Source organism: Phalacrocorax aristotelis, chromosome 4 (assembly GCF_949628215.1).
Source record: "Phalacrocorax aristotelis chromosome 4, bGulAri2.1, whole genome shotgun sequence".
NCBI lineage: Eukaryota > Metazoa > Chordata > Aves > Suliformes > Phalacrocoracidae > Phalacrocorax > Phalacrocorax aristotelis.
The window spans coordinates 58642750-58669955 of record NC_134279.1 but is presented as its reverse complement, the minus strand read 5'-3'; the positions used below and the strand labels follow the sequence as shown (position 1 = coordinate 58669955).

The 27206-nt window shown below is 38.6% G+C and overlaps 1 protein-coding gene across 1 annotated transcript; it reads right to left on the bottom strand.

Annotated features, from left to right (window-relative positions):
- On the bottom strand, positions 1-25708 carry TMEM156 (transmembrane protein 156). Its single transcript, XM_075091662.1, has 7 exons — positions 25582-25708; positions 22057-22338; positions 20265-20525; positions 18060-18167; positions 14810-14911; positions 9391-9495; positions 1-1337 (listed from the first exon to the last, which is right to left on the bottom strand). The coding sequence occupies exons 1-7, from the start codon at positions 25679-25681 to the stop codon at positions 1324-1326; spliced, it is 972 nt and encodes a 323-aa protein (XP_074947763.1). The 5' UTR covers positions 25682-25708; the 3' UTR covers positions 1-1323.
- Positions 25709-27206: the final 1498 nt, after the last annotated feature.

Here is a 27206-nt window from a genome sequence, read left to right as displayed (position 1 = left end):
ACAAATTGTGAGCAGTTTATTTTATAGACTGTAGTAAAAAATTCCATTTCTGAAAAGCTTTATTGTCACAGATAAGCAATAAAGCCTCAAAAGTCCCCAAATCAAGAAAGTCAGTATTTTTCTCTGCTTTTTTTATAAGATGGTAACAGACAATAGAAACAAATGCTTCAGACATATCCAACTACATATAAAAAATTCCATATGGCTTCAAATCATTCAGAAGCTAATGTTCACGACTATTCCTATTAGATCTGAACTGCCTGGTGCAGTATAATGACTGGAGAACCAATTTCAGAAAGCTTCAGGAGGGAAAAGCCACATAAATGTAAGGGACGGAGGTTATCAGGTATTAACATGATGCTGAATCGCTGCGTGTCATATTTGCAATGGGCAGTTTGCAATCTGTTCATCCTGATGCATTTAGCACAAGGGAGTCTGAAGTCCTGGCTCTGCAATTTCTGTCTCTGCCTAGTAATTGATGGCCAAACCGCACCTACAAATAATGTGTTAGCACAGAGTGACTTTGGGACCCTGCTCAGCCCAAACAGCTCCGTTACGCTCAGAGGAGCAGTGGAAAGTAAGGAAAGTCCCAGGAGCTAATGGCTCTGGCTACTAATGCCCTAAGCTAGTACAAAAGATAGAAATGCAATTTATCAAAAAGTATGAAACCCATGTGGTCTTAATGAGTTATTAAAGACCAATAATAATGATTTTGTGGTTTGAAGCCAAATTAGTGTTTTTCCACATTTTTATCGTTATCCACTAGGATGTTGCAGAATTTGTCAAGGTCTTCCCGGTTTACTGCAGAAATTAAAATGTACTGCAGAATTCTCGCCTGTGATCCTTTGGCCACCTTCCACAACAGCCAGGAACTGTATCTTTTAAGCATCCAGTCACCTAGAGCATTAAATAAGCTGAAAACTGTACTTGTTCCATGAAAATACAGGATCGTTTCTATCTTTAAACAGCCTTTCTTATCCTATGGAGAATACAAAATAAATTTCTTCGCAGATAGAAAATTAAATTATTGCAAGGATTATCTCACACCCGTATGATTAAGTGTAAATTATGAATGAACTGAAAATTGATGTGAAATGTATACTCTCCTACTGAATTTGGTTCTATAGCAAAACATGTTTGTCCATCACTCATATTTCTTAATACCAAAGAATTCTCATGATAGATAAAATGGAGCTTCTCCACTAAAATGCATAGTTGGTATTTTTGTGAAAAGATGGGTAACGTAGCTCCACAAACCAGAAATGGACCCTCTTTCTTCTGGGGTGTATGGTGTGTCTCCTTTCATCCAGTAGTAATCGTATTTCATACAGCAACATCTGGAACCAAAGACGACAATATCAGAAAAAAGAGGAGGTTAAAAAAGCAGTCTTTTCCAATTTATCTTAGATGTCATTCTTTTGACTTCCGCAGTAATGAATTCTCCTCTTTATTGCAAAAGAAAACAACAATATAACTAAAGAGGCAGGAAAAATAGAAGACACACACCAGATTGGAGCAAAAGACCTAAGAATGGCATCTGCCCCGCATGAGTGCGATACAGAACCTGAGTGAGAAGCGCTGGACCTTAGTCACTTTCAGCGAAGCTTGGTGAGCTGGGCACGGGCAGAGCCAGCGGCTGCCCTCGAGAGCATTCACTGCACCCACCAGGATGAGGAGCGCCAGTAAGGATCTCCCTGAAGTGCCTCAGACTGATTTTCTGCAGTGTCTCCATCTACACAGGGTTCAGCCTGGAACTGTCTTTTAAAGGTAGGTGGTGGTAGATCTCTTCCCTCCAAATTACCAAGTAAGCTTTGCTCTCTTCTTCCCTCCTGGCAGCTAGAGAAAGGGAGAAGGGTTTTGTGTGATATCTGCCTCCCCTCCAGAATCTCTTGCTCTGTGTTAGCTCCTGGGCATCTCTGCATGAACTACTCCGCTCCACCTGCAGCAGAGTGTTCAGAAGTAAATCTGGGGTATTGTCAAGGTCTTACTGCAGCTGAGCCAAAATAAACTAAATTAACCTAATGGGAAAAAAATAAAAATAGACCAATCCAAACCACCAGCCGGACAGAAGAATTTGGAGACCTGTGCCCAACTGCATTTTCCATACTGTACTCCTTTACAGTAGGAAAAAAAATGGAAATGATTAAATAAAAACAGCTTTTTCCACACTGCCAAGTGAAAAATACTCCTCAGTAATCATCAGTGAGACAGAATTCTGGGGTTTGGACTGCTGCTGCCAAAGTAGCATGTGATGAGGAACCTGAAAATATGAAAATGCCTGGGTCCCAGCCAAGCTCATCTTTAGTTTTTAGGAACTAGACAATGCTGGGGGTAAAAGCACAGGATTTCTGAACTCCTTATTCTCAGACTGAGTGAAAAAGCAAATGTAGCTTGTCGCCCATTCTGGTAGTTCATGTAGCTGCAGGCCGAATAACAACATCTGTCTCCCTTTTCCTTTACATCATAAGAACCAGGATACGGAGTGTCTTTGGCTGTGAAATCGTACTGAAGGCAGCAGCTGCTGAAGTGAGCTAGAAAATGACAAGTGTAGGCAGGATACAATGCATCAAAAACTGATGCCAGCTAATGGAACAGGGGGTTTAAACAGCCTGCACGGTTCCCATTACAGCCCAGTTCTGCAAGCAAGCAGGAGTGCTTCCCTTCAAAAACCTCCAAGTGTCTGTTTCAGAGTAAAAAGCATCCCGGCATGCATTTTATGCAGAGCCCAATAATTGTGCCAAGTACCCTGGAATGTGCTCAGCAATGTGATTCTGTGAGCTTTCGTACTGAAAGGAATTTTCATTTTAATGTATGATTGAAACTTGAATCAATTATGGAAGCAGAAACAGAGGAAGAATTATCTTTCGTGATACTTAAAAAATAAGTATGTAATTGAGTGACGGCATGCAGCCCTGAAAACAATTTAAAGCTGCATGTGGGCATAAATCTTTTTTCATAGTTATCTACAGGAATTCATGAAAGCATTAAAAAATTGTGTCTTACAAAAATGTCCAACTGGCAAACCCAGTATGCCAGCACTAGTAGGAACTCCTGCTTTCAGCAGCATCACACCCAGTTTTATGATGACTTTAACCACAGCACTATCACTACTGAGCACTGGAATGGTGCTTTTCAGAGTGTCAAAAGCATAATTGGAAGGATACCAGCAATTTAAAATCACAAATACATGCATGATTTATAAAAACTGCTTAACTGTAGCCTTCCTCTGGCTTCTGAGTACACTCGCTACGTGCCTTTGCTAGAATGTTTTGAACTACAAGTTTCACTGTTTCCCCTGCATAATTTGTATCTTCTGTTGTTTGTGTGGGTGTCTTGCTTGAAGACAGAGAGAAAGATTCTTTTAAATACAAAAACATTTTGTAAAGCCCCAAACACATGAGGAAAACCAGGCGCAGAATATTTTTAGTTGCCCTTTCTGTTCATGCTACTAAGTTCTATGATGATGGCATTTAAGGACCTCTTCAGAAAGGCAGCAGGGGCCTGAGCCAAAGCCCAGGTGGACCCCAGGGGACCTGCATTGAATTTTCCTGGTATTAGGCTGGACTCTGCACAATTAAATTTGTAAATTTCTAGGAGGGGGTATCCTGGGAAAATTACAGCAGTGATGATACTCTGAACGTACCTGGATAGGAATCAGCCTCTTGTACACTTAGTTGCTTACTAATCTCATGTGCCAACCACCCCACATGGGAGGTTTCATGTCCACATGCTTTTAGATTGTAAGAGAGGAAAGGAACCCATCAACTTCTTTTATTTACAATTTCTGTGGAAGAGGTTTTCACCTTTTTTAGCCATATACATGCTTCCCCTGTGTGTCCTCCCTGTCAGTTACCTGTCATCTACCTTATGCTCCAGTTTTATAATCCATTTCACCTGAAGATAAGGTTGTGGCTTAAATTCTATATTCACTGGGAAACCAACTTGTCTTCTCTAACTATACAGCTACGCTGTTACTCAGACAGAAATAGAGAGACATGAAGCACCTTACATTTTCAAGGATCTCAAAGCCCTTTACAAAGAGAGATGGAAGTGCTGATGGCAAACAGCAGTGTGCTAAAAATCATTGGCAATTGCTGATGTGGAATGTTCATTAGCTTTTATGCAGCCTTTGACACATCCACCAGTTTTATTAAGAGGATTAGTGGGAGGCAGGACACTGATTGTTTCATCTTGTCCTTGGAGCATTGACTGTCAGAGACTGATGCAGTAAATAAAGTGTTTGGGGTGAAGTGACCAGTTTGTGTGAATTTGATCTATCAACATCTCAGAGCATGACACTGGACACTCTACAAAAACAACAAAAAAGTCCACAACAGTTGGCTTTAAGACACTGAGTCTTCATTCTTTCTTTCCTCATAAAATGGCAGCACTTCATCCAGGAACTGTCAGGTATGTCTGTATCTGTCTCTAATTTCCCCAAATAAGAGAGAACACTGGTTTGTCCCTAGTCAAAGTTAATGAAATCCATTAATTCTCCTTTTGATTCAGAGAATTCAATGCTGCTTCCCCTTAAGCAAGCAGAGGACAGAACTACTGCAGGAGAGGGCTCACAATTACTCTTCGTGCTATAGACACGTGATTTTTATTCTGCCCTGATCACTGGAAGATTGAAGTGCACCTTTAGCATGGAAGAGGCCGGTCTTCTGGGATTCCGTGTGGCCCTACTGCTGGGGAAAGACAGACTGCCACAAGGGCAGGATGCAGACACAGAGAGAAGTCATTCCTTGGGACAGGCTTTCTTAAGCCTCTAAGGGCAAGTTTAGCCAAAATGTTCCCTACATAACAACGATTTCAGGGCTAACCATCAGAAAATCATCTTGTTGAATGCTCTGATACCTTCAGATAGGCTGTTCGCTGTACATAGGGGTGTTTTAATGGGCATGGTGATCTGGCTCTTATTTGCCCGCTTTTGTTTCTTACTCTGTCAATTCTTTGCTGCTACTGTTTTTAGAGAATGGCCATTGAACCACATACATTCAGAAATGTTACTCCTTCTATGGTTTCACATGCTGCATTGTTTTAAGTAAAGGGGACTAGTAGCCTCACTTCAATGTATAAATTCTGTATTTATCCTTCTGGTCTGCTCTCCCAGATTTCTTGCTATCAGTCCAGCTTGTCTCTGTCTTTTCTTCTGTCACAAGAGAGAGTATTTACTTAAAAAAAAAAAAAAGCAGACCCTGATATACATCCCACAGCACTTTAGAGCTGCTAAAAATAATAGTTGATGCAAGAAGTGCTTTTAAAGTTAAAAGTACCAGTTGATGCACGTAGTGCTTTGTAAAATTAAAAGCATTACACAACCTCTGTTTTAGCTGAGGATAAACAGTTACTACCACGATGCAAAATAGTAATGATGTGTCACCGGCAGAGAAAGAAGAAGTTGGGTCACCAGAGCATTGTTTTAGTGTGCCGTCCCCTGAACAGCATTGCCTCCAAATGCAAATGTTTGCCCTGAATAAAGCATTTGTGCTTCCTATCTAAATAAACAGCAGCGATGAAATTCACAGTAATTTTGACAGCACTAGGGAAATACAGCTACAGCTGTCATATGTAACGAGAGGACTGTCTTAAAGCACTTGAGAGACTTGGCTCCTTCATTTTTTCCAGGACAGTTACTAATATGGTGGTTTAATGAAAGATGGCAGAAACAGAAAAGGACTCTCAACTTCAGCACTCAAATGTAATAACAATAGTTACCATGAAAATACAGAGACATTGAGTGACCTACGCTGAGAAGATTCCTCTTTGGCAAAGGTACAAGTGCAGATGCTGGTACATTTTTTTATTAGCTGAATTAGCTGCCAGTGTGGTAGTAACTGATGAAGTGGAAGTAACAGAGCATGTGCATGCACCTCGGTGTGCACAGGCTCCTACAGATATATAGATATACACACACATATCCTATAAGCATATTGATAAACATGCCCACACCCATGTGTGTGGCTGTATGTTTATCAATAGACTTACATTCTGTGATCAAGAGTACTGTTGTAAATATAAGGACATGAAAAAGACATTTTTAAAAACACAAAAAGAAACATGTCTTTTTCTGACATAAAAAGAAAAATTCAGCAGAAAGTAGCAATGTGTCATTGATTACTGCTCTCTCTCCATCTATTAACAAGACAAATACTTCCCTGTTGCAGACTGGAACAATGAGCAAATTATATGCCTTATACTTTGCTCTCCTGTCTGACCTGGGCTTTAACTTACTAAATTCCTGTGGCTAAAACAGATGTTGTTGGGCTTTTCAGCTTTCAGTGTGCTGGATTGAGAGCTGCTGCTGCAACCATCAGCTCAGTAGCAGTAATGATGGTGGTAAGAGCAAGCCTTTCTTTTCCATTTCATCCTCCTTACAGCTGCTGATATACTTAGCACACCTCTGGTGTAGCTAGCCTCCTCACACAAAAATCAAATAAACACTGTGTGCTGTGGTTAATGCTTTCTCTGAATGCAGCTACAGCTAGCTGGAAATGAGGAGAAGCATAACTCAAAAGTGGTTTGCCTGTCCCCATCTTGCCTGTTCAATCCAGGGCAGGCATTGAGGTAACTCTTAGCAACGAGACTGAAGCCCAATTTGAACCAGAGAAGGGCAGATGTAAGCACTATCCCCAGTGGAGCTCTCTCAGGTTTCTAGGTCAGGCTAGAACCCTTCCTTGTTTGAGGCTCTTGTATTGGTGGTTTGAAATGCACATGCCTCAGGGGAACAACTGGTAGTGTGATACAAAGATGATGCTTTTGATCAAGAAGCTCCAAGTACGCACTTCTTAACTCCACCCCACCTCCTTACTGGGTTTTATCAAGTTGGTGGAGTCTGTAACTGTCTTTGCCGGTTCTGGAAATTTAATCACCTTGGTGTTTTTTTTCATTCTCAGTACTCAGCTGTTCATAAGCAGTACTTCTAATGCAGCCAGCTCCTCTCTGTTGAGCCATCTAGTCTTTAGTAGCATCCTAGAGACTTTCTAGAGACAACCCTGGTGCTCAGAGAAAAGTAGACCACAATCTCCTTCCACAGCCTGAGTAAGCGGAAGGACTTCTAGCTAGTGAGCTTTCCTGTAACTGCAGTGTCATTAGTCACTGAGCCGCCCACGAACACAAGTAGTAGTGAGCTGAAACTGACCTTATCAGATGAAGGGGGAAGTGTTTCTTTGCAGGAAGTGAAGCAAAACTAAAGCAGAAAGCTTTTATTATTTTCTCAGAGTACTTAGCTTTGAGACAGTACTCCTTTGAGAAATGTTATTGAAAACCTAACGTGATGAAAGGCAAGATCTAGATCTAAGTTCATACCTCTCCAGTCACACCCTTTAATAATTTTTCCACACAATGTCATGTAACATTGCAATTTCATGTATTCAGCATTAATCCCACAATTCACATCCAGCTTTCACATCACTGCCAGCAGTCCTTCTGGCAGGAAGAGTGCATTAGGATCTGGAAAGCAAGCCTGTTTTTACACAGCGCAGCACTGGAACAAGGTATTTAGGGTTTCTCAAGATCTTTTGCTTTCAGTCACTGACCCAGAGACTAAGGAAAGGGATAACTTCATCCCAAAGCGTCCTGGATCTCATATATTGTCTCACAAAGCAACCAAAGATCTGCAAAGTTGTTCTATCTCTGCCCTTTAATACATAACACTTAAGATAATGACAGCAAAGGAGTACTAGCAGGTAGATCCCAGCAGTTACTCCCACCTCTAGGAACACAGAGGTTAAATTTGCATGGGAAAGAGCCATGGGTGGTTGTTTTTTTTTTCTGCTAAAAGATGAGTTTTAGTAAACCAAACATCCTGGAAGAACAGAGTGTGCTACTGATCAGCCATAATACTGTATAAATGAAGGCAATGAATACTAGTGAGCACCCCCTTAGCAACACATCCTACTACAACCTTAGAAATGTCTTGTTTTTAACCCAAGAGTAAATGGTCTTACAGGAAACAATTAAGGTGGGCAGGTACGTGGCAGACAGGGATATAGTAAGATAAAGCTGTACCTGAGAGACAGTTGACAGGCATCAGGAAAAATATGGTCTAGGACTGATGTGGTTGGGAGGAGCCCTGGAGAAAGGAAGAAGCTGCCCCATAGAAAGGCTGATGGGGCTCTGGAAAAGGACCTGTTTGCTCAGCAAAAGCTCATGATGTCCAAATGGTGAACAGCTGAACTCGGATGATCTGAGAACTGCTCTCATCTACGTCACAGACTTCCCAAGTCATGTTATCTTTTTCTGCCTCCTGGTATCCTCATTTTAGAATAGTAGTAATGACAACTTTCCACCTCTGAAAATCCTCATAAGATCTATGGATGGGAATCACTTAAAAAGTGGTCACTATTTTTAATTGCTATAATACACTGTCATGTAACTGAGCTAGTGTCTCTCAAAAGCCAAACAATAATCTAGCTCAATTATTAATTTATTATGGCAGTACCTCATCTTTTGTCAGCAATGCTGTTCAAATTTCTTCTTTAGCTCTGCTCTCAGAATACAACTTAATTGTTTATTGTTCCACATGAAGCACAAAAATCAAACCGCTCTTCAGTACATCAATTTTTTTAGCACATTAAAAAGGTAGCATGACATGATACTGAGTTTTCAATAAAACTCCATCCAATTTAAATAGATGTAAAGAAAGATCTTAAGCTTTTCACCTAAAAAATTCACCACAACCAGTAATATAATCTGTGCAAGTAGCCATAACCTTGCCTATGCAATTGATAGTCTGTATTACTTATTCAAGCAGCATCTGTTCCATTTCTAGGCATTACAAGTATCACCAGGAAAAGGTATCTCTTACTGCACGTTTCTTCTCAGACTTGTTTCCTTACATCTGGACTTCCTGAAACAATTACTGGAGTACAAGGGCTGGAGAAAGTTTGAAGTGGGAGACTAGTTTTAGCTTCAAGCTGAAACCAGCTTCTTGTCACTCCTTCTGACTGGTGTAATAAACAACTGAGCAATCGATTTCTTTTGGTTGGGGAATTTGACCAGCAAACTATTCATTTCAAACATGTAATTCTCTTCAGAGATCATTTGCAGATCACTTCTTTCCTCTGCCCTTGTCAGAAACAAATGTCAACATAATGCAGAAGTCCAGGACACAATATTCTACCTGAGAAAAATAGTGTCTGAATTTGCACTGGGGCCGTCAGGGACACACAGGGTTTAAAAGGCTAACACGTTTGTTTATAGATGACTCTTGGTAGCAGAAGGAAAACTGATTTTGTTTCCCTGCCACCTAGCTCTCCCAGAACTCACTTTCCGGTTTGTCATCTCATATACCTGGCTAGAAAAAGTAGTAATTTATTTTGAGCATACTATTAATTCTAAACATATGAGGCAAAACAGAATAATCAGAGTCGTAAGATAATTACTTACCTTCTACAGTTGATGCACCCACATGACAATGCTCTTGTTCAGGAATTACGGGCAGTATCTCTGTGATCTGTGCAGTAAGTGGAATCTGTTGTCTGCTGGGTTTCACTATTGAATGTTAAAAGCATTTTTATCAATAATATTACACAGCAAATACATCTGCAGATTGTTAAACATTGAATCTGCAAGACTGAAAATAATTGAGACCTATCTGAACACAAGGCAGAGGTGGACAGCCAGTTTTCCGGTGGGATTGCAGTGCCTAGAGATGCAGATATGTGTCAGGAACTCCTGAAAGTACTAACAATGTTTTGTATTTAACTTCCTGTTATTTAACTTCCTCTTAATACTAATGGGACTACTGGTCCTAAGTCTCCCTGGGAAGCAGCTCAAAGGTAGACAACTAAATTGCTCTTGGAAATTTTATGAGTAGTGAAAATATAAAAGCATGCAAGCTTGGGGTTAACTAAGAGTGTCCTAAAATTCAAAACCCTACAGTTGGCCAGTTAAGAGGAAGCAACTGAAATTTAGAGTGTGAACCTTGAGATTCATTTTCACATAAGGGCAGCCCAGATTGCCACTCAGAAACACATGGTGTGGCCTCAGCTAATTTGTCATACACGCACAGACAGCTACTGGGTGTCATCCAGTTGTTTACAAAGATGACAGCATGCACCTCAGAAGCAGGGAAAAGAGTGGTGATGCCTTTAGCACACTGGCAACACAGATACTGATATGATATCTTACTGGGATACAGATAAAGAAATGCAGAAATAGCACTGTCAGGCTAATGAAGTCAGAGCTGTTGATATAATGCATTTTTCAAAGCAATACTGTAGAACACAAATAATATCTTAACTCCAGGTCCATCCTGTCCCCAGCCATAACTCCTGTAAACCTATAAATGGATTTTCTACTGAGTTCATAACAAGAGGATGAACCATGTCACTTATATGTAGCTACATCCCTATTCCACTTACTATGTCATTTGGGCTTCTCTCTTTACAAATGCAATTAAAAAATGGAGTTTCAATCTTGGTAATTAGATATGAAAAGCAAAGATAAAATAAAAAAGGGGTAGATTTAAAAATAGCAATGGATCTTGTTTCACACTCCGAATGAACCTGGAGAGAATGGGAATGTAGGCTGATTATCCCCTCAGAGCCTGTGTGTACCACTGCTCTGGATGCACGCAAGCTGAGCAGACAAATGGCCCCTTGTGCATCAGTGTGCTACTGAAAGCATTACAGCGGCTATGAAAAGCTCCCCCAAATTCACTGCATCCTACAGATTTTATCCTCCTTTCTGAAACACAAAGTCATAAGGCTTCACATCTTTCTCTGGCAATGTTGCGCCTCAGAAATATGTAAGTCTGTGTTAAATATTGAATACTGTGACAAGCTTTGCTTTCCCCGGCATTATTCATCTAAGTTGCAGAGGAAAAGACAACTATTCATTTATGTCAGGAACTGAGAAGGATTAGAAACAAATAGGTGATGCTTCACTTGGCCAAGATTAAACAAATTTCTCCTTTCTCGGCTTTGCATCTATTTGCTGCTGTAGAAGATGTCTCTTGCCTGTCTTCTTTGCTAAGAAGAAAATGTATTGCAGAATACAAGGAGGAGTGAGTCTGAATTCACTGGGATGCCAGCCCTGACGCTACTGAGCCAGCACTTGCGTCTATTTCCAACCTGTCAGCTAACCTGAAGCTGTAGCAATACATCAGAGAGATGGCAGAATTTCGCCTGTTTCCTCTACTCTTGTAGCAGAGGAACTATTATTTTAATAGGATAGCACAGAAAATAATACAGGAATTCAAATAACTGAGAGGAAATCTGTCTTGTTGTATCTTCTGTGCAAATAACAGCTGTCAAGCCCACTTACATCAAATGCTTTGGATGTCACAAAATCTAAACAGTCCAGAAAACAACTGCAGGCCAGAAACCCTGAGGTTTTATTCTCTGAGTCCTAGTTGTCACCATGATCTTACAATGTCCTTCTTTCAGGATAAGTTATAAAATTACCATCCATCAGAATTAACTTTGCATTACTGTGAGCCAGACAAGTGAGTCAGGGAATCCTGTGTTTGTATCCTAAATTGTAATGAACCAAACTGTGACTCCATGAGCCAATGGAGTATCACTGAAAACAAGAGAAGTGTACTGTTTGAGCAGTGTAGAACAAGGCATTGTATTTCAGCTAAGGTTACTGTCCACACAGGCCATAGAGCAATAAATTATTATATTGACAATACAAGTCCCTATCTGCATGGTCCCATTCTAGCATAGGAATGGGAGAAGGCCTTTTTTCCAATGGACTTTCAAAACATGATAAGAATAAACAAGAAATGTCATTCTTATGCCACAGTAAGATGTTTATATGGAAATTTATAGTGGTAGACTTCTAGTAATATAAATTCACACTTAAGTATAACCCATATAATTATATCAATGAAAGTTCCAGTGTGAAAAGACCCTGTTAGCCAGATTCAGTCTAGGTGTTAAATGCCCTGATTTATGCAATGTTTCCTGTGCAACAACTTTTTTTTTTTTAATGATGTAGTGTTCACACACACTGGCCTGCTCCCAACAAGTAGTTCTGTGCCATGTTCCCAGGCTTTTTTTTTTCAGGATACAGCTATATGAGAATAGCTATACTAAATCAGTTACTAGCAGTGGAAAAGGTACTAAGGTGGTTTAGGGAAAGTGGGCTAAGGGAAAGGTAAAAGAGTAGAGTAAGTATAGCTGCCTTCCCTTTCTCTGGAACTAAGGCTGATTTAAGCAGGAAGCTGCACATGACAGTTTAGCAGTTTCTATCTGAGGTCTTTTAAAACACTGTCGAGTCCTTCTAATTGCTGTTATTAATTTATTAGGTTGTTCCAAAACCTCTTCTACTGCCTCTTCAATTTGAGAAAGTTCCTCAAAGAAATTCTTGCAATAAAAGTCTCTTATATGGGAATCTCCCTAAGATTCTCTGTCATAAACAGAAAGCAAAGAATTAACTTTTCTTCTATGGATTATTTTCCATGTGCTACTACTATCAAGTCCTACTTGGTACAAAAATGCTCTGTGTCTAGAAAAACGGATCAGCCACTTGAGGAATACTTACCTCTTGCACTGAAGAAAAAACACCCTCTACTCTTTCGCTTCTCATGTGGCTTCATTTAAGGGCAACTGTGTTTTGTCAATGCATACCATTCAAGAGGCTGTCTCACATAAATGCAATGACAGGAACAGATCCAAAGTCTACAAAACACGTTCTGTACAGCCCACGCTCCAGTGCATACTTTTTTGGCTTAACAGCACAGACAATGTTGAGTCAACATTTATAACCACAATGCTTTAAAGCTCCCCTATCTTCACTATATGTGCTCAATCCTTTGTAGCACCATGAATTTGAAAGGCTGTAATTTTAATCCTACCCTAGAGAATATAGTACACATTACTCCTCCTTTCCTCTGGCCACCGGACTTAATGGTAATGATTTGTGGACACAGAGCCACTAACAGTTTCCCAAAACTAGCATCCCTGCTGTAAATTATCTTTTTGTAGGATGACAGTGGTATTAAGACAGTAATTTCCTGAGTCTACCTAGGAAATAATTCTGATTCTCAAAGTAAAGGTTTTCTTCTTTTTCTTCCCTTATCCTTTCTAAACTGCAAAAAACTTTTATTAGTACCTCTACATCTTTTCATCTGTATGAGATACTGTCACATCCTCTCAGATACATAGTTGTTTAGTCTCATTATGGTGATTCCAGGGTGGTTGAATTGTCTTCAGTGGATCTCAATGTTTTGTTTCAACATTCCAAGCTATGGACTAATGACAGTGAAAATATTAACAATGGTTCTCGAAGTAGTCATCTATAGCTATTTATAATCCATTATCACAGTAGCAAACCTTAAACTTAGCAACTGTGGAAAAAAAGAAACTCTTTTCATATGGTGTTGATTCCACTTTAAATTATATTGGTATAAATTGGGAAAATGACTGGATTGACTGGAATTATGGTGTGTGAAATCAAGGAATTTCCTGTTAAAATAAAACCTATTATAGCAGTTCATACAACTAAGCATCTTTCTGTGTTAAACAGATAGATTGAAGTGGGAGGAACATAGAAGTAAGGATGACAGACCAATATGGGATTCCTATTCTCTTAAGTAAAATCTAGTAAAACTAGATTTGAATTTCCATAAAAATCCATTCTCAAAAATGCCTCTGGATATACAACACTAAAAATGCCATCGTGAACATGCTGATAAAACAGGTATGGTATCAGTAAAGATACTCAAGACAAAAGATGTCAGAAAGATAATTCCTCTCCTGCAGGATGAAAATAATGAGCTCATAAATACATCTTAGATGTAGCCAGTGCTTTAAAAGTGAGGAGCATAAATTGTACTCCCAGGAGAGTTCAAACAGACAGGGAACTATTCACTCTTTCCTAGGTAAAATTGAAATGCCATGAGTTACTGAGTTCTAGAGAGAAATTATTGAGTCTCCCCTTATTTCTGAAGAACCCACAAAACATACAGGGAGGTGCCCAAGCCTAGCCAAATTTAAAACCATTTTTTCCATTTGCCAGCTTTGTAGTTGTTCTTGTTTTGGAGGGAGGTTAGTTCGCCATTCAGAGCTATTATTCTATATGTCCATGTTAATCTTTTTAAAGACAGAGCTCCTTTCATGAACCGAAAATCCATGGAATTCATTAAAACATATTACTTTTCCAGCAATATCAGTAACACTCAGAGCTACAGATGCTAATTTCCCCTCACACAGAGATTTGTTACCAAATCAGAATTTCTGGAACCAAAACTTTGAGTTTAGCCATGCCAATTAATTTTTTGGTGCTAAACATACTACAGTCTCAGAAGACCACATTTGAATTCCTATCTGAGACTAGAGAATTGTACTTTGTGGACATTTTCCCCTAGAAATAGGCTACAAAGTGCCAGAAGAGTAATTCTCTGAGTCCTGCTACAGCCACCCATTCCATCCTTTGGTAGCAGATTTTATCAAGAGTCCTAAACACATAGAGCATACGTATGTGTGGGTCCATGTCTGTATACTTTTCATACACACACAAAGCACTCAGCTGCCAAGCCCCAAATGTGGCACACAACATGATCAAAAATTGAAATGGAGGTAAAAAACCCAAAGCCATTAATGCAACATATTTGGAAGACTGGGAGAAGCATTCCCACAAGATATACATAAGTCTTCTTGTAGTTTCATCATCAGAATTATTTGTTTATGATACAAAAATGTCTCCATAATATAAGCCAGATAAAATTTGTACAGGATCAAGGCAACTCTGAAACAAACCTGAAGCATCCTCTGACAGGAAAAACTTAAAAGGTCTTTCCTGACCTCCTCATGCCTCAAGAATTGTTAGGTTTTTATTTCACTTTTGTATTACTTACCAGGAAAAGGATGGATTTTAGTAGCAGATATGGTTCTTCTTGCATGTCTAGAACTCTTTCTTCTTAGAATGGTAGAGACTGCTGCTGCTCTGTGTTTACAATCTGTTTTAAACAAAATGCATTATCCTCAACCATAGAATTACATATGGCACTGATTAGACAGAAAGCTGGTAAACACCTTCAACTGTTAAACACCTTCCATCAAAAAACAGGAAGGTTTTGAAATAAGGTGATAAGGAAAACCTAGGGCCAGACATTTTATATTTTCCTGAAGGAAATTTTCTGGAAATTCCATTCAGGCTTTCCCCTTCAAATTATTCCTTCCCTCCTCTATACTGTACACCTTGAACAAATTTTGGAAGGTTATAAAAGAAATACATGTTCCAGTATAGGTTCAGACTCACACTGCTGACAGTGGAACAGAAAGGCTGTACTGGCATCCTAGGGAGCTAATGAATTCTTTGCACATGTGGGGTGTTCATCTTCAGAAGCACAGTTTGAGACCAAGCTCTACACCACCCAGAGAGAGAAAGATAGAGCGGTGTTGAGCACCTCTGACTCTCCTCAGCACCCAGTTCATAAACTACTCAGTCTTTCCATCCTTCTGCTGCTTTCCTAATACTATGCTCTTGGTGGGGTTATTGCTGTTGATGTGCAGCTCTTATGGTTAGCCCTGGTTTACAATGACAGCTGTTCAGGGCTCAGCCGGCTTCTGGTTACAGGCTCACTCCAATTCTACATAACAGAATTGATTTTTATCTTTTTCCTTTGAGAACACTAGAAAACTTCCTCTTTAAGAAATTCATTACATTATTTTGGTCACGATTTTTTTATGAATAGCCAGTGGAGATCTAATGCACTGAAGCCCTAAGCATGCACTGTAACAGTCAATGTCAAAGCAAGCTCTGGAAGTGGTCCTAAGACAAGAGTGGAAGGGAAAAGGCAAAGGACTAATTTCTAACTTACCTCCTTTGTCATGCATTGGTAGTAACCTCCACCAAGTTTATTTGGACATTTTATTTTATGCACTCATGGAAATAACTTCATTAATGTTTCAGAGATTCTTAGAGTCTGCCTAGCATAATGTCTTAGAAGGTCTCAAGAGGAAATGAATAATTCTGTATTTCTTAACAAATTTCAGTAGCACTCAGAAATCAAGAGAAAAACTACTAACTGAATTATGACTGTAAAAATTCTTAGCAGCTGTTTTAGGCACATAGTAATATTCTGCTGTGTTCCTTGGGCAGCACTGAAAAAAGCAGTATGTAGACTTGCAATTAAAGGTGGCATTGCAATAGATACACATAAGGAATACGACCTTTAAATTTGATTCTTATGTGCTTGTCTTTTTGTCAGTAACACATTGATGTTTTTTGTAATGTTACATATTGTAAATTTAACTAATAAAAACACTATTTCTTTATTAACAGTATTGTAGAAGCAAATCAGTAATTAGAAGCCTCAGAAGGGCATCTTTTTCTCCCTGCTCGTGTCCATGACAATTCTCAAAAAAGTGCATTTAATAGAAAACTGATGTTTAAGAATAAAGACAGTAAATCATTACTCATCACTACTAATAGTTCTGCATTAAAAATGGGATGTTATGACCCAAAGCTTAGAAATCATATGACATTTATAGGTAGCTTTGAAATTACAAATAAAAGTCCTTTACATTATAGCATTTAATAACCCACTTATAAAGACCTAATTTAGACTTTGTGGGATTTTAATACCCATAAAATAGGTCTCAGAATTTGGGTCTAGCAATAAGTAAAAGATCACGTATTTTAACCAATATAATCTCATAAAGAGCTTCTCTAATCATTGGGGGGGGCACAGATTTGCCATTTCAAGCAACTATTTTGCTCATTCGTTAAAATATATATGCATAAAATGTTTACATTATGCGGAAAAATCACAGAAACATTTTGTGTGGGGGAACTCTTCTTCCTTCTCTCTTATGATTAAAGCCAGACTCCTATTGCTCTTTCATTACAAAACTGCCTGTGGATACAGTAAGGAAGATCAGGGAAATGGATATGGCTCTTCATTTTTTTATTACCCCTGTGACCAAGGTCTCCATTCAGCTGCTCTGGATTACAAGGGTAATGGACATCCGCCTGGTAATAGCAACTAAATGCTGGTTCTCTGGAGGCATTCTGCCCGCACAGGGCTAACACTGGTAGAAAGCCTCAGGAAACTGCTGTGAAAAGCAACCAAGAGCTATTATCTCAGGTAACAGGTTAAGTAACACTCTTCTTACACTGATGAAAGGGAGCATGCTCCCTGTACCACCTACCTCTGACTTGGGATGAAAAACAGAGACCAGCAGCTGACAAGCGGTCAATTTTCTGCATTGTTTTTGTGCAGAGGACTGTATCTTGATTGCTCAAAAGTCTCTTGCTCAGGGAACACCTACAATTTTATTCTTGATTTCTGCATTGTATATTACTAGAAGAAATACTGAAAAGCCCAATTTCAGCCTGTAACCCAAGTGATTTGCATAGGAAGAGCCTGTCTTGGCTGGTGAAGGCTTTCTGTAGAAACAATTGTTTCAGTCTCTGAACTAAGGACAGGTTCTTTCATAGGAAAGTTTTAATCACTTGAAATAGTAAATAGTGCTGATTTGGAAACCACAGCACTATTTTCTTTGCCAAAATAACAGCAAAGAGAATAAACGTTATCTGTGCTTAATTCAGCTCTGGGGTTAAGAAGGCACACCTTCGTTGACCTGTATGGGATTACACCACCTCTGAATTTAGATAACCAGTTTTCAGGACAGACAGCTGAGCGCATATCTCCTCATATCTATCCTATAATTTTTCTTGACCTTGACCTAGATGAATCATCCTCAGGAAGGAAAGGGTTTTTCAATCTGCTTATATTGGTCAATGGCATTTCTGCTTCAGGCCTTTAACAAGGTTCAACTGTAATTGTTTTATCTACTGGAAGCAGTCTGAAACCAGAAATTTATATCACTAAAGATCATAGGCCACCAAGCATCTATCAAAACCCCCATATTTCATTCACCATCAACAAGCCTGGATTTGCATCTACAGTTCAGAAGTAACAGGTGATGGTATCAATTATCTCAGTATTTCAATCCCTCAGTAAGAAGCTTTTACATTAATACAATTAAAATATTAGTGTCTTAACAACATTCATAATCAAGAGCTTTCTAATTGTAAATTAAGACATTTTTCGTTGCACAGATATTTAAATTAATATAGATTAACCTTTTGTTACTTACAGTTCTGTTCATTTTCTTGGACTATTTTGTAGATGACGACTGAAATAGTAAACACAAGAACTACTAGAATCATAGTGAGCCAGATGATCTTTGTCATACACATTGGATCTGTCCATAAAATGTAGAAGAGATAAAATGAAGCAGGAAATCACTGGCAGAAAAAAGCAGAACAATCTATCTTGGTAGGTTTTTGGAACATGCCTATCCCCACACATGAAAATTTAAAGCAAAAGAGATTATGCCTTTTTCTTTTGGCCTTCTTTATTGTTTGAAATTAAGTTTCCTACCCAGAATTTAGCTTCATTTCACCTGTACCTCCCCACGTCTGAAAGAGTTATACATAGCTAAGTGAATGAAAACTTTTCCTATTTGTATAAACTGCTATAAGCAACTCAGCCAGGAAAGAATGCTTCAAAGATCAACATCTATTTTTAAGGTAGAACAAGGGTAATATATATCCCATTGCTTGGATGCATTCTATGTTTGGATGGAGCACAGAAGGAATTGGTCCACTGTCCAACACTGACCTGTATTGGCATTCTCAGCCTCCTGGCCTATCTTCATATACAGGAGAAGGTAAGATACTACACATAGAAATGTTCTTATCAACAAGTGAAGTAATGGCACTAACAGGGCCCCTCTGGGAAGTTCTTTTAACCATAGCTGCCTTGGGGGAGGATCATCATGGGACTGGGTGTAGGAGGTAGGCTGCTCTTTCGGACAACAGCTGCTGCAGAAATGCACCCACATTCCACAGGGAATTAGTTCAGTAATTAGTACAAGCCAGGACTATATACTGCAGAGAAAGGACTTGGGGAACTTTTCTCCCCAGTTGTTTGAAAGACCTTTCAAACTTCTTTGGCAGCTGCATGTTAATGCATACCTTAGCATTGTCAAATAACTATTTTTGAAACCAACTATGTTACTATGATTCATACAAAATCAAATTACAGACTATAGCCAAACCACTGTTTTGCTTTCCTTGACTTAGTATAATATAATTAGACCTCCATCAACTTCCTTTGTGTATCTTCTCCACTGAGAAGTCATGAGCTAACTGCCAGTAACCCCATGGCTCTTTGAGGTAAGCACAGATCATCCCTCCTAATTCAAAACTGAAAATATCTATTATACAGTCATTTTGGCTCCTTTCAGAGTACTTTACCCCATCTTGTAGTGACTGGTAATGACTCGTGCATCAACCTTGCCTAGTCAAAGCCCTGAACACCTCTCTAGCTTTATTTTGAAGTAAAGAGAAAAAAGATGTGTTGTTAATTTTTATTGTTAATTTGAGATAACTACTTCCCAGGTAAATCACCATCAGCAAAGGGTGGTTAGCTCATAGTTTTGACACAAGTTAGCAGGCAAGTTACAAACTGTACTCCTCTCATAGCTAGACCTACTTATTTAAAAAAACCTAAGCTGCCCTCTCTTCTCTAGGATTTTACCTGGACTTATTTAACATAGGTTTAGCCAACTCCAAAACACTTTTTTTTTCTGGCAAAGGTATAGTATAAAATGCATTTGCCATACAGAACTAAATGGAAGTAATAATTCAGCAGTTCCCAGATGGCAAGCATTGCATACAGATGTGCTGGAAGCTCCGGTCATGTGGTCAGGCAAGCAGCCAAAAAACTCCTGCAGCACAGAGGGAAATGTAAAAAGCTGACTTGCTGTCCTCTGGGAAAACTAAGCCTAGTTCAGCTGAAGATTTCTCTTTTAAGTGTACTGTAGTAAGGCTGTATAGTAGGATATTGCAGTATGACATTAAGAAAAGCCAAACCTGTCTCCTGGTTCTTCTGCTGCTGAAGTTAACAGGAATTTTTTAATTTACCTCCAAGAAAACAGGGTTATGCCATTATGGGGGAGGGGAGAGGAAAAAAGTAATTCCAGCTTTTGTCACACATGCAATTTGTGAGTCCATCACCGCTAAGCAAAAAAATGTACAGACACTTACTTTGCTGTGTTGCTTCTAGGAAAGAAAAAGCCACAATTAAACTTGCTTTAAATCACTATAAATAATGTCAGTTGCCTACTAAAACTGGTCTTTTACTAAGGGATGACCAAAATTGTATTGTTTTCTTGTGAAATACTTAAATACTTTCAAATGCTTGCTGAAAGCAGGGAACTACCTACTGGAGATTTTTTGCCAGATTCATATTGTTTCTGGTTCGATTTTCATTCTGACTCCCCTTTGTAACTTACGTTCCACATAAGACTTCAGCTGCAGTGAAATATTTATACAGTCGTTTTGGTCTTCCGTCATTGCCACTAGGCAGGAATGATTTAGGTATTCTTCAGCTGCATTTCTTCCTCTGACTATAGAATTGTTGATGTGGATTTCCAGCAGATAGGAAGTATTATGCTCTACTTCTTCTTTCTTGGAAGTCGTAGTGAGATTAAAATATTTATAAAAATAAATAACATCTTTTCTTTTCACTTCAGGTAAGCCTTTTGCTTTTGGAACTAAAAATAAAAAAAAAACCCACTGTTATATAACATGGTAGACAAAGAGATGGCTGTCAGAAAGAAAAATAAAATAAGTTCTCTGTCTCATTTGCAAAAAGGTACAGTAGGCTTCTACATTATTGGCTATGATAAAATGGACAAAAGGATACCATGTAAAGTAATTCTGAACAGATCTGAAAAGTATTTATTATCCATACAAAATATATTTCCCCTGCAAATTATAGCCCCTTTTTTGCTTTACTACCAACTTCAGAACTTTTCAGGTTTTTGTTATTTTATGGTCTGTTATCAAAGGTACAGAGACAAAAATCAGGCTATGAAATAAATAAAAACCAAATGAACGCCATATGTTGATAGAGCTTTGAAGTGTACATCTAGTCTATCTGCTATCAGTTGCAGAAGGTCCTTGTTTCAGTTGACACAAGCTGTGAGACTTGCTCAATGTTAACAAGAAACACAGGCAGGTGAGACATTGTCAAAAGTGTTAGAATTTTACAGGTATAACAGAGAACAGAATTTGTCCACATCTTTTTGTTTTGTTAATTTCCATATTTGTTAAGACAGCTATTTTGTAGTAAGAAAATTATGCATTTGGTAAAGAACTGCATTTCTCACAATCAGGACTTGGCCTGTTCACTCTGTTGCTGATAATGCTAGGAAAGCAAAATCCAGGGGCATCCTCTTCCCCAAAAGTTTCCAGATACTTTGCAAGTTTATACGGCCCAGAGAGAATATGCTGCTACTGCTCTGAAAAGATGTGTATGTTGCTGAACTCTTCTCTGTATTGCTGTGGCAGTCCTTATTCAGTGCTGCCTTCTAAGAAACATGTAAGGCCATTTCTGATACATCGCAGTTATGGACATCATAGACTACAAGCACAAAAATGGTTATTTCTCGTATAGCTGCCATCTGAATAGTTACCATCTTTGAATTAGTACTTCAGATATTTGCCCACAACCTATCTTCATATAATATCAGCAATCAACATGTAGAGTTCCACAATGACATTCAAAATCCAATTTAGTGTGAAAACAAATCAGAAACTACAACTCCTTAAAAATAAATGAAATATTTTAGAAAATTTAGCAAGATTAAAAGAATAAATATGGGGTTACAAGAGCATTCATAAAAGCCAGGTGGCAGAGGTCAAATTTGCAGCAGAAATATTCCAGGTGGTTGCTGGATAAGGCACTCCTTTCTCACAGCGTCCTTCTTCCCAACAAGTACAAAGCCCCCTGAAGATAATGACAGCCCCCCCCAATTTTATACAAGATCTTCAAAGAAAAGAAATCAGCATTTTGCTAGGGACATGTTTCAGTGAGAGCCAGGAATGAATGCTACTGAGAATCTGGCATAAAACCTGCATTTTCTAGCCATGCCAAACAAACAAACAAAAAGTTCATAGATTTTCAAACACCTTAGAGAACCAGCAGCATATTATAATTTTCTTTTAACTACCAAATGAAATCATGCCTTTTATGTCACAATTAACTAGATAAAAATTAAGTATTTCTCTTTCCCTACTTACTTTTTTTAGTTCCTGACCCTGATCCTTGAGGATCAGCGTTCACATCTCTCTTGGATTCACACTCTGTGTGTTTAGCATGGGACTCTTGTTCCTTCCTGGAGGACTGGCAAATACATAGAATATTTTGGAAACTGGAATGGTTTACAATTGCCTTCAGTAAAACAGTCTGGTTTTCTCTTCTTTGTTGCAGTGATCTTCTGCAAGAATTGTTAAAAGTACAAAGCGGAAAAGTGGTCTTATTTGATGAACAGGTATCCAGGCATGAGACAATTACAGTGTTAGCTGGGGAAAAAAAAAAAAAAAGGTACTATATTAGCAAACAATCATATAGGACCAATGGACAAATATGTGCACAGAAGCATCTACTTTAACCATCTTACACTTTCTTTCTTGAGGGTTATGGCAGCATATTGAATGCATCAACAAGTGAGAGACAGCAAGCACAGTCTTCCCACAACCTCAGTACTGGACTTTATTGCTGAATTGTATGAAATGTCTTGTAATACTAACTTGAATTTACGGCGGTATCTAGTTACATCCCTGTTTCAAAGCTCCTCGGTTTTGATTGTACTTCAAAAGAAGATGAAAGCACTCGTGTTTGGAAGGGTAACTTAGCCCCAGAACTGTGCAGTTGCAACACACCAGTGCAATTATGTTGCAAAATAGCTATAATCATAACAAAAACTTTCTTTCCAACAACATTGAAACCACACTGAAAATACACAGAAACGCTGCTGCATCCTCTGACCACACCCTTCCTGTTCTCTTATGTTCAGTCAACAAACATTAATCTTAATTACGACCACAGCTTTTGGTATCCACAGTCAAATTTCAGTATCAAATTACTGTAGCTAGAGTACATTAATGCAGTTCTGGGAAGCACCAGAAAACACATAGAATTAATTATTAATTAGTGTTATTTTAGCTGTCTTCCATGTTAAAGTAAGGCTTTACTGTACAAAACATGCATTTTTACTTGAGTTTACTTTGAACTATTTTTTCAACATGAAAAAATAAATTAAGAATAAAACATTTCTGGAATCCCAACATGAAATACGTATTTATGAACACAAATAACCACTTCCTGACATTGATGCAGCACTAACCTAGAGTTTTGTAGCTGGGATTCCAATTCTAGTAGTACCCTTGCATTTCTATGAAAAGGAAATTTTGCATCGAACTCCATTAGGAGTAATTGGAGTAACATGTTCATAAATCCTTATGTAGAGAGAAAAACATAGCCTTTAATTGCTCCAGTGCTCAGCAGCAATCTGACAGTTTCAAAAGGCCACCTGTGCTCACATCACAGCAGTCTGACCTCAGAAACAGTTCAGTGAAGGATTTCAGACAGGATACAGAAATAAAACCCAATGCCAAAGCCAATTATCTTCACTTTACTAACACTGCATAAGAGAGTCATAAACTCCTCGTAAAACAAAATAAGTTGATATGTAAGATACACATCCTAATGCAGGTAAGAAAATAATTCATTTTAATCAAAAAAGGAAAAATGCCAGACAAAATTTGGGGCTTGATCTTTCCCTGAGGAGAGTCAAAACGTTTTCCTCAAAGCACTTATGGTCTGACCCATGCAACCTGGAGTGGAGCAGGCTCTTGAGGACAAGTTCTTCCAGCTGAAGTAGGTGTTTTTGCAGATCTTCTCTGTGGAGATGACCCAGGAGCAGAAACTGAATGCTAATTCTGCACTCCTGGCAAGGTATGTGTGCATCTGGGCAACCAGTCTAAAACCACTGCTACACCTGTCAAGGTCAACTAATGGTAATTCCCTACCATACCCCTTTCACCAAGAAATTTGTAGGGGGACTTGGGAATCCACTGACTGTGCTGTGGCAGCAGTCCATGTACAGCACTATGAAGTCCATTTTGGACTTCACACAGGGCTAGACGGGGTCCAGAGCTGCCTGTGAGCCACACTGTAGACATGTAAAAGCCCATTACCTGAGAGGAAAAAGTTTTAATTCTGTCCTGTTAGGGAAGGTGCTTACCATCCTCTTGAAAGATCTCTACTGAGAAAGTCATTCAAATTACTATCTAGCATCAGTAAACTTTATTTTCTTCCAACTCAGAGGACTGTGGACTTTCTAGGGGAGGGATATATATTGTTGAACATTGTAAGCAGGGCTGCAGAAAGACTAGACTTTCCCAGTGGATTATATAGCAGAGAGAGAGCCGTACCCACAAGAGGCTTGCTCCTTACTGCAGGATGGGGAAGAGCCCTCCCAAATGTAATAATCACTAGAAATGTGGAAAGGTTTTCGTGAAACCTGAATGCAGGCAGCCTGAAAAGTGAAGAGGACCACTGAGATGAAACCAGGCAAAGCATCTCTAGGAAATTGCTGTATATTCAAAGATCTGAAACCCACATGCTTAATGTTAGGAAGTTCTGTGATTATGAAATTCCTTTATTAAGCCTCTATTTACAGGGTGTTTTTCCATAGAAAATCCAATTCCTTTAAAATGAAATTATTCACTCTTTGATGTTTGACAGTAAGGTCAGTGTTTTGTTCTGGTAATAGTCATGTCATTGTTTATTTACATAGTCTGTGCTAGCAAATACTTTGATTACTTTTGCATGGAGGTAAACCATTAATTATTCCAACATTGTAAACTGACTCATCAATTTTGTGACATTCAAAACTTATGACAGTTTACCAAGTTTGTTTGTTTATGAACTATGAATTATATTCTAGTTACTGTCATGTTTATTCTTTGCGGTTAATGAAAATAGATGTGTAAATATAAGTAAGCTAATCTGGATATATTTTGATATTAATTTTTTTCAGAAAATTATGCTTCATAAATAATGTATTTCATGACGCCTGGGAATACACACCACTTGTCAAAGGCATGCTTTTGATTATAACATTTACCTATTCAAAAACTTAGGAATGGATATGACAAAACTATTCAAATTTTAATTTATTTATGGATTTGTAAGAAAGCACTGAATGCATAACTTCCACACATATATTTTGTATTCATACCAAATCCAGTATCAACCTTTAGGATCACCAAGATATATTTGGGATTTATGTTAAAAGATTTTCTTCACTCAGTTACACTTACTCTGCTCTACTTCTTGCCAGATTACCACGGCATATCTCTTTCACAGACAGCATCTCATACCAGACAGTAATTGTACAAAGTTTCGTAGGCATTTAAGTATAGAAACTTTAAAAAAGTTATTTTTAAAGACATGAGTACATGCTATAAAAGAACATACATGCTTTAACTACTCTCTTAATGACAAAGATAGTAAGTAAAAGTACAGTTGCATGGAAATAGTTACCAAAAATTTTGCAGTGTACAAAAATGAATAACAAACCATGATATGCATAATATTAACTGTTGGTTAAAAATCTAATGAAAAAAACCTATATGCTTTGCAAAGTCCATACGAGTACAGCATCCTAAGCATCACTTTTAGGAAAGCATGTGCCAACTTTTCAATTGCAATCAGACTTTAGAATAAATAAAAGGCTAATTTAAAAGCTGATCACTCACCTTCATGGATTTTGAAAAAATCAGGTAAACATAAAATAAACATGGTAATTATTCCTAGTCCTAATCTGAAGAGTTCTGAGTTTCTCAAAAGCAAGCACATGTCACTGAAGCACTCCCATCTAGCATAGTGGTGGTAACTTCCTTCCTGGTTTAGCTTTTAACTTAGTGCAGACTTTATGCAAAATAACGTCAATTCATTTCTTTTTTCTAATACAACTTCTCTTTTTACTTCTCATTACGTTAAGCTGTAGAAGGCCAAGTCTGTTCTTACAGTGGTACAGATGAGGGTCATTGAAATGCACATGCTGAAGATAAAATTCATGTACCACAATGCAAATAAGAGAAAAATCATGCATAGAAGCTATTTTATTCATTTGGGGTAGTTTTGTTTTAGGAACACCACCCCCTAACATCCACTTTCATAGATCTTCTAAACAGTAAATGGATCACCTTTGTGAAGGAATTTTGTTCTCATTTGTCCTAGAAGATTTTTTTAAAATTAGTCAGACCCTCATTATAAAAATGAGTCAGAACCACGTGAGTCAGATATGTGCGCTTTATATTTGTCATGTTAGCAAATTAGCTCTACTTTGTGAGATACTGCATTGCCCCTGAAATATCTTCCACATCAGTTATGTATATTTTCGTTTTCATGTTGCATGGTGTTCACCCATCCTTTCTGCCCAGAGGAATGGAGAAAGTACTGGAAAATAACAGAAGAACTTTGTCAGGTAATATGTGTATCTATCCCTTTCTGATACATTCAGACTTTCGTTGCTGGTAGTATCCAGGGTCAGAATAGAATAGAAATTGCCGTACAGGATCACACCCCAAGTTCAGCCTGATATAATCATATAATAATATAATAGCTCGTGGAATGTGTTGAGTTTCAGGTTCTACAGAAGAAGGTTTCCAAGAACTCTGCAATAAGCAGATGGGGAATATATATTTTAGAGCTACTGTACAACACATTTTAGTTTAGTGTCTGAGTTCAGGAGGCCCACATATGATCTGTCCACACATCCCAGGGACACCCTAAGCTTTAGACATTATTACCCTTAGCAGTTGTGCACATGTAAACTAGCTGAATCACATACATGTGTGTGGCCTGACCCGCCAACTGAAGTGAAAAATATGGGTTTTCCATCCACCTAGCTAATAATTTTCACACAGCTGGAACAATCAGTACCTCTGAAAACTCTATCCTTTGGTCAAATGTCGTTAAAATTGGCTAAATGTTTTAAAGTCAGCCGGGAGGAGAACTGGCAGACAGATGAAGCACGCGGCCACGCAGGCCACATTTCCTCACAGAATTAGGCAAAGAAAGGACTATATGCCTCATTACTACATCAGACTCGTGCAACCACGCCTCAGCAATAATCTCACATGCCTTTAAATTAGTTTCATCAGTAAGAGGCACATCTGACTGTCACTCAGTTGATTAATTGGGAAAATTATTCTACCTTTGTATGGCAGAGGTCACCCGTAAGGCGTTACATAGCAAGGGTGGCAGAGGCTGGAGCGTGTTTGCTCATTAGATGGTGAGTACAGGCTGCCTCAGCACCACACGGTGCCAGGATTCTGAGGGGCGGTTAACAGTTGCTTTGTGTGTCACTACAGATTTA

Bases quoted from the DNA above. Each gene is read 5' to 3' on its own strand.
- TMEM156 (XM_075091662.1), bottom strand. From the start codon at position 25,681: ATGTGCTTGCTTTTGAGAAACTCAGAACTCTTCAGATTAGGACTAGGA. The intron at 22,339-25,581 runs GTGAGTGATCAG...TTTTTTCCCCAG, and splicing joins TTTTTTCAAAATCCATGAAG to CTAACACTGTAATTGTCTCA. The intron at 18,168-20,264 runs GTAAGTTACAAA...TTTTATGGACAG, and splicing joins GCTGAAGTCTTATGTGGAAC to ATCCAATGTGTATGACAAAG.